Source organism: Mercenaria mercenaria, chromosome 5, assembly GCF_021730395.1.
Source record: "Mercenaria mercenaria strain notata chromosome 5, MADL_Memer_1, whole genome shotgun sequence".
Classification (NCBI taxonomy): domain Eukaryota; kingdom Metazoa; phylum Mollusca; class Bivalvia; order Venerida; family Veneridae; genus Mercenaria; species Mercenaria mercenaria.
The window spans coordinates 22613182-22621608 of NC_069365.1; the positions used below are offsets into that span (position 1 = coordinate 22613182).

The 8427-nt window shown below is 34.5% G+C and overlaps 1 protein-coding gene across 3 annotated transcripts; it reads right to left on the reverse strand.

Moving 5' to 3' along the window:
- Window positions 1-4294: 4294 nt before the first annotated feature.
- LOC123556631 (cathepsin K-like) lies at window positions 4295-8155 on the reverse strand. 3 transcript variants are annotated; one of them, XM_053542894.1, is made up of 6 exons: window positions 7988-8155; window positions 6952-7075; window positions 6477-6574; window positions 5655-5803; window positions 5159-5281; window positions 4295-4866 (listed from the first exon to the last, which is right to left on the reverse strand). In XM_053542894.1, the coding sequence occupies exons 1-6, from the start codon at window positions 8105-8107 to the stop codon at window positions 4767-4769; spliced, it is 714 nt and encodes a 237-aa protein (XP_053398869.1). In that variant the 5' UTR covers window positions 8108-8155; the 3' UTR covers window positions 4295-4766. The 3 variants fall into 3 exon arrangements, 1 of the variants encoding a protein (XP_053398869.1); XR_008370908.1 differs by having other exon boundaries at window positions 6477-6991; window positions 7173-8155; XR_008370909.1 differs by lacking the exon at window positions 6952-7075 and having other exon boundaries at window positions 7988-8153.
- Between the last annotated feature and the right edge of the window lie 272 nt (window positions 8156-8427).

An 8427-nucleotide genomic window follows, 5' to 3' on the forward strand; every position in this document is an offset into this window, starting at 1 on the left:
CGAAATAATAAGTATCTAAATAAAGTTTATCGTAGAATAACCCTCGTTTGTTGTTCTTATGCGTAGAAATAAATCACTCAAGCATTCGGCCTTCTTGATATATTCATACGCATAAGAACGGGTTATTCTACGATAAACCTGATTTTGATATTTATTATTTCTTAATTATTTTAATCCATCAAACATCATCTCAGTTAGCAAAACTCAGCATAGAAAGGTGGTTAACTGCAGACCTCTTTTTGCGTTGATGTGACAATATCAAATATGGTGGTAGTACAATGGTAATACTTCTTTCCCTTCGATAGAAGAGCGAAATTACGACGGTCGAATAATAATATCGCTCTCTAGCATCGTGGATTTTTCGCTTCGTGTTATCGCACTATCGTCTCGGTATTACAAAAATACGATAATAGGGTGTTAATACCGCACTTTCACATTATTATATCGTGATTTCTCCCCTAGGCCTTAAGTTGAGGGAGCTTCAAATGGTGTTTTCGCATTTTCTGACCGTTTTGCATTGTATCCCCGCGTCTTGAACTTGTATTATCGCATTGTCGCCCTAACCAGTCTACAGAATATAGGGACATTATTTGGTTCAACTAGTAATCTATACAATATAAACATTCAAAATGACGGCGAGTTATTTTCTATCTGTAATTTTTAGATTAGTATATAGAAGAGAAACACAGAAATAACCATTCAGTCATACATGTTAAACAGTTTGTTGACCTAAGTTTCTATTTATAACAAATCTACCGTTATATTTAACTGTAGGATTTCACTGATATTTGCTTATTACCGCACATATCAAATCAACATTGTATTTTTGATACCTAACATTCTGATGAATACGTTGAGCAAACAAGCCAAGTGTTTGTTTAAATGACCGTTTGCAATGTGGTACTGCCCACTTAGTCATACAACATGGCTGATGTTATACATATTGTTCTATTTCTTGATTTGTACCAATATTTCTTGTAGGTTTAACTGAATTAAATTTCAATTAGTCATCAGCAGTATTTGCTTTATTAGGGACAAAAATACAGTTTTCGATAGAGTTTGGCAGCTGAAGGCCCCACATGGTTTCTACTGCACATGATCTACTCAGCTACAGCACTTCCTACTTGTCAGACACTAATTGAATATTCCGATCTGTAAATATCCGAGTACAAAAAATACTATATACTTACTATATTTAGTTAAATGCCATGCTAATATCGCCCGTTTCCTTAAAGATTTGTTTGTTGTTTTATTCGTGAAGCTAAATATACGACAGTTTAAGATCTAAATAAGCACGTCTGGGGAACTTTTCAGGAGTGTTCAAGTGACTTATCAATCAGTTTATTTGCTATTTAATCATGTTCACATGCGGTCGAATTCTAATCCGTCTATGTTGTTATTAAAAGTTTTTTCCCAATCTTCTTACTTCTTATGCATGTAACAACCTCTATTTGTACAAAATGTCTGTCTGTTGGTTGTTCAAATGCTATCATAATTTTGTTCTAGATTCTATGCAGTACATAGTATTTTGATATCTTCATTCTCGATGTGCTCTTTGAATATACTATACATCAATCATTAAACTCCTTCTATGTTTTTTACTCTTTTTTACTTTTTTACTTTTTCAACTATTCAAACCCAGCATAGGACTGGTATGGATCTCTATATATCTGTGTAACTTCAATTAGAACTGAGTTAAATGCCTTTATCATTTCAGTCATCATCTCCTTGTCTAAAACGTTACCAACTCCAGTACTGGGTTTGATGGCAAGGAGATGTGCACGAATTGTCCCCTAGGCACATCAGCTATGGAATTCGCATTCAACCAACATTTTAGAGACCGCAGTTAGAGTTCTTCATACACTTTGAATTCAGTAATGGACCATATTATTTACAAATAACTCTCTCTCTCCCTCTCCCTCTCTCTCTCTCTCTGTTAATCATAATACTCATTGACAGCGAATGCTTATACATTTATGTGATGCAGGGAGTTCGTTACAAGAATTTCATAAAGACTGAAAAACATGTACATGTATATCTCAAATTATAAAATCATTGTTGAAATTTGGACAAAGCTCTCTGTCATCGCCGTTCGCCTGCTGCAAAAGGGGTAAAAGAATCGATGTAAAATATAATTATTTTATTTGAAAAATACTCCCATAGACATATTATTACTAAAGAATTGTTTCAGTTCATGTAATGTAGCCTGATAGAGTATAAGGGTACACCTACTCTGTCTAGCTATTGCTCTAATCAGGGCTAAAATATTTGATGTCTGTTACAGCATGTGTTTGATGGGTATCGGATTGTTCAGTGTTCTGTATTTTCATCGTTCAATATTTGGATCAATGTTTAGCAATCTAGAGCACTTCTGAATTTAATATGAAAATAGACCCAGATAGAAAATATCAAGTACAGTATATTATGCCCCTTTCTTCTCTATATGTCCAAGAGTTACATACCTGATCAGAACATTTTCCTTTATATAAAACTTGTAAATGCCCAGAACTATGTGCTTTTGGTTAAATGTTACATATTTTGAAAATTGTCCCTTGTTTTACATAATGCTTAATCAATAAGTGACCGTGTGAACAACAGGAAGTAATTGAACATATTTAAGAAAGTCGAACATAAATGTTCGAAGATATATTTCAAATGACAATAGTAAGACAAAAAACTACAACTACATATTTTTATTGATCCTGAGATCAAGTAACCACTTGAACTGTTGAATAGAATAATATACCTATAAAATGATTACAGACTTTTCGTTCTCGCTGATTTGTTGATATGATATATAATTTGTCATGCAGGTGGCTTTACGACAGTTTGCCTAGTCATGACAATCTGATAAATTGTAAGCCACCGAGTACTTCATCAAGTTTCATTTTGATTAATATGATATAAGTTTTGTTTTCTTCTTAAATTTTGAAAACTTCATTGTGGCTATAGGTATATACAGTTAAATTTATTAGATCCTGACAAAACAGACAATGCTATAGACAAGGTCATAAACGGCCTAATATGATCTACAGGCAGGAGACAGAAACGGCTTTTTCGCAGTGAAAAATATAAGCCATTTTTTCATAAAAGTTTACAGGTTGTGGAAACTGCAATTTGGATTGGAAATGAACATTACTGGCACAATTCCGTTTGGACAAAACAAATCAATACTTTGATGTAATGATTACCTTAAAATCCTTGCTTGAAAAAGGTGTGGGTAGAACATACAACGGGGTTTGCGATTAGATTCAGAAAGTAGAGAAGTTTCTTCAAGCAATCCAACTGGTTTACAGAATGTTGTGATTCTACTCTGGAGCCAACCTGATTACCCGATTCGCTGGAAGTGTCTTTAAGATTATCACTAACGTAATCAACGGATGGGGCAGCTGGAGTATTAAAGAATTTTACATCAAAGCAATGTTTCGAACCAGCAGCGGTTAGAGCGGTGACCTTAACCGCTCGGCTACGGAGGCCCATTATGAGAATATTTCATACTCACATAAATAACATGGCTCTATAACTAAAAGCTACGAAAATATTTGATATTTCAAATAAATTGTTTGGTCAGTTACCTGTATAATATAATCAAGTGGTCCAGTCCTATGCGTTCAGTTCCGTGACCTACCGCTGACACGCATGATTTGGCCTGTCTTTATTAGATTTCGGTTCGTACCAAATATCACGTTTATAATACATGAAATACATTGCCGAAGCAAAACACATATAGCAAACCAACTTGCAATTTTTAACAATAGCTACAAGAACTTTCCATAATTGTTTTGTAACTTTCAGATTTTTAGAAACAGACAGAAATGATCGTAAAGTAGTTATTCTGGCTACAAATTACTTGTATCCTTTAGATTACACGAAAGCGCTCCATGCATATAAGATTGAAATATTTAAATGTCAAAATGCGTATTAAAATATTTGATAAATTGTTAATGCAACTCCCTGCCGACCGTGAGGAGAATAAAATATGTCTAAGTTTCTTTTGGTTTTACAAAGTGAGGGCGCGTTTAGCTTTAGATGATGTGACCTTAAGACGATACCAAAACGTATATCACAGACTTCGTTTTAGTTACATTTTTATATCCATTACAGGGAACAGCATTACAGGGATCAGCATTACAAGGAATGATATTATCAAAACATCTTGTTATTATTATAAATGCTTCCTACTTCAAATTAAGACATTTATGATATTCTGTTGTCGATAACGACAGAGCAGCAAATAAATGACCATATCTACCACCATGAACAAACGCTGATAGAACTAGATAGACTCAAAGGATCTTTTTTACAGATTTTATTTTCAATATAATATACAGGAAAATCCAGCGTAGGCGCAACCCAACAAAATGATAACCGACTCATTTTTTAAGTCTCTTCACCAGAGGTAATGAAATGTATATCATGCAGAAAATCTTGCAACGTACCATGAGCGACCTCAACAAATGCAAGTATCAATCACCAAAACCCTATGTAAATTAAGGAAGTAGTGGAGTTTATTCCAACCGTAAAATAGTTACATGAAAACAAATGAACGTCATACCATTAAATAGAAAATAATGACTTTCATATCGTTCATATCACTGCTTCAACTCACTGTAAAGCCAGTAGCAAAATCAAACATATTGTTCCTCATTTCGAACTGTAAACCTGAGTAGAAGACACTTCACTCAAATTAAACAATAAAATACATCAAGAAAAAGAAGATGAGGCTGTGGATTAATATTAAACTTCCATTGAGAAGACTGGTTCGTTTATACTGCCGGATAGGTAGCATTAGAGGCAACACCACACATGTTGTTCCTGTTTCGAGATGTAAATACGTAACCCTGCTTTCCCCAGCTGGTGCCCCAACTGCAAGTAAAGTAATACAGTTTATTGTTTAATACTAATTAAAAACAGGTGGTAATGATTGTAACCCATTACGCGCTTACAATTGAATTATACCAGGTATTACATATATTCCTATGTATATGCCTTTGTAATATTTAATACTATTTCATAGATAGATCATTGTCATCTGGTGTAGACGGAAGAAAAAATGGTATAAAATGGCGGTTTATTTTATGAAAAATTTCATAGTCAAATAATAAATATTCAATGTTAATTATAATTCACAGCTGCTTTGAACGATATTTGGTGTTACCTGTTTTTGATTATCCAGTAATCCATTCCTTTGCTTTCAGTACCGTAACCTACCGCTAACATAACATGGTTTGGTCTGTCTTTGGAACATCTCGGGTTGTACCAAATACCATTTTTATATAACCTGAAATGCATCGCCGATGCAGTAATACAATGCTTTTTGTAACCGAAATACAACATCTTTAATAACAGTCTCAAGAATTTTCCATCTTGTTGCCGTCGTTACATTTTATATAGACTTTAGAAAACGTTAGACATTATAGTAAACTAATTTTCCTGTCTGCCTGTATACCTGTATTCTAAAGATCTTACTAAAGATCTCCATGTGAAATGTAAATAATAAAAATATCACCATGCGTATTAAAATGTTTGATAAAATATTACTGCATCCCTCTGTCGGCCAAATGAGAGGACAATGAAGTATATTTAGGTTTCGCTTTGTATCGCAGGAGTGAGTACACGCTTGTTTTTTTTAAAGAAGTACTGTAAGATGATACCAGAAAGAGCGGTGATTGACGTCCAAGCTAACAGCAATTGGTCCAACAGAAACCAAGCTACATTTCAGAGAGTCTTCATTTTTCTTCACCCATTTGTATCCATTACACTTAGCAGCTTTACAGCTTTTATTGTAATGACACTTCTGCTTCTGAGGATGACAATATAAAACATCGTAATCATAAGAAAACCCAGCACAGGCACATCCCAGAAAATAATAGTTGACTCGTATTAAATAAGATTTTGCACGAGAGGTAATGACTTTTAGAATACCTATCACTCCTCTAGCACTGAAATAAGCGGAACTCTTTAATAAAGTAACATCAAATGTACCTGAAAAAAATAATATCTAAACAAAGTACTGCTGACTCTCTACGGCCGCCTTACGACCAGCTGCTGCTCAAGTTAATACAATTCATGAGCCGTTCTCATCGCTATGACGACATTCCATACAAAACTATTCAACTCTCGAAAGAAAGTCGAATGCGTTTTAGCACCTGGTAAGACATCCATATGTATCATAGTATAGCGTCAGTAAGAATGGTATCAGAGCTTTGTTTGACCTTGCCAATGTATATTTTATTGTACAGTATCTGTAAAAACCTGTTATCAGCTGTTGTTTGTCTATTATATATACATTTTCACAAATATCATTGTAACTGGTACATTGCTCGTTGTTCTACTACAAAGCATAAAACTATGCTTTAGCAAATGTTGCAAACTGATTGACAAAATGTAATAATGGATATTCCATGGTTTGTACTGTACTGATAACAGTGTTTAAGAAAATTCTGTGAAATAGATACTGATTTCTATATACTTACAGATGTACTAGAATGGTAGCAAGCTGCACTGTCGATGCCACCATTTTCTTGGATGTATTTGTAAACAGCGACAACATTGGTCCCTCCTCGACACGTAACTTCCAGTGTTTTAATAAATGATATTAATGCATAAAATATGAAGTTATAAAATCAAACTGTTTGTCAGGAAATAGTTTCTGAATATTGTGCAACTGCTGTATAGAAATTTTGATTCAGACATCGCCTCGGCATGACGACTTTAAAGTGAAGATTGTGGACAATAACATAATTTCGAGTTTGTATTTAGTATAGTTTCTTCGAATATAGGAAAGCCATATAATACATTATCTAGCAAGCAGCAAGACTACAGGTAACAATATTATAAGTTACTTAAAGAGTCGGAAGACATACAACATAGACAGCAATGCAATTTATTTAAAATGGAACGTCTGTCATGAATGTTAAAAAACTAATATACAATCGAAATATTTCTTACAGTCTGGAATGCAATCTATTACATTTTCAGTTGAAAGTTCCTGAAATCGAACTCGTTTTGCTATCGCATATACCCCTTCAAGGGAACCAACAGATGCAAATATCGAGGCAGCGCCACAGCGTCCCTGAAATGCAGTTATAATATATGATATATTTCATTTCGACGTTCAAAATTCAGCTAATTTGCTATTGGTAGTCATTGTAAGCTGACTCGAGAGTGACACAAAATGATTTAAGTTTTGTTCAGTAACAAATAACGTCATTTCTCATGGCTAAATCCATGTGATTTAACAAAGGTGCGATGCCTAATAAAAACATTAGGCTAAAGCACAACTCGGTGTCTTCAACTACAGTCGAACCAGTGGTGTTCCGTTTGGACTTTCTAAACCCCATATCTCGAAAGTCGAAATCACGACACTACGATGAGGAAGGTCGAAAACATGATGATGAAAGTCGAAATCGCTATGATAAAAACTCGAAACTACGATGGTAAAGTCGAAATCACGAAACCACGATAATGAAAACGCGATATCATATCGCGATTTCTCCATCGTGGTGTCGTGCTTTTATAATCGTCCTTTCGATTTTCGACATTCGTAATCAAAGTTTCAACTTCCAACATCGTAGTTTCAACTTTCATCATCGTGTTGTCGACTTTTACCTTCGTGCTTTCGACTTTCATCACCGAATTTAAAAGTGGAAACTCGAAAACACGATGATGAAAGTCGACACTAAGATGGTGAAAGTCGAAACTACGATGATGGAAATCAAAAGTTGAAAGTTTGATAATGAAAGTCGAAACGATATCGCCTTTTTATTATCTTGGATTCGTGATTTCTACTTTCCCCATCATAGCTTCGTGTTTTTCGACCTAAACATCGTGGATTCGACTTTCATCATAATTGTAGTTTCGTGATTTCGACTTTCGAGGTATGGGGCTCAGGAATAAAAATCTCGAAGGTCTAAACGGAATACCGTACGAACCAGCCACCACTTTCTTGCTTTGTCAACACATTATTAGAGTATAATAACTTTACCTGACTTTTAACAGGAGAAACGTATCCATGCGTTCTCCAGTCAAACTCACTAGGCGCATTGTGACACGCAGAAAGATAGCTCTCATCGTCGTTTGTTTCCGGTATTGTTCGACCTTTCATGTATATTTTCTCAAACTCGTCCTCTGCCTGTATGATACCAAATTATAAAACTACGGAAGTGTTGTAAATAGTAGCTAGCGAAAAACAATATTAGCAATGGGAAATTACAATAAGTAAGTAGCAAATGGCAATAGGTAAATATTTTTTGCAGAAAGCAATTATCAATTCGCGAATGGCAATTAGCAGTTGGCAAATAGCTATAGGCAAACTGAGTTTCGAATTTAATTGAAATTAAAAGATTATATCTAGATAAATGTATACATTGTAGAACGCTTCTTAAGATGATATAATATTGCATTTTTTATTCTTTCTCTGGGTTA

Coding starts and splice junctions, on each gene's coding strand:
- LOC123556631 (XM_053542894.1), bottom strand. CDS start 8,107: ATGAAAGGTCGAACAATACCGGAAACAAACGACGATGAGAGCTATCTT. Junction 7,076..7,987: donor TTTCTCCTGTTAAAAGTCAG/GTAAAGTTATTA, acceptor ACTGCATTTCAG/GGACGCTGTGGCGCTGCCTC. Junction 5,804..6,476: donor GCTACCATTCTAGTACATCT/GTAAGTATATAG, acceptor TGTCATCCTCAG/AAGCAGAAGTGTCATTACAA.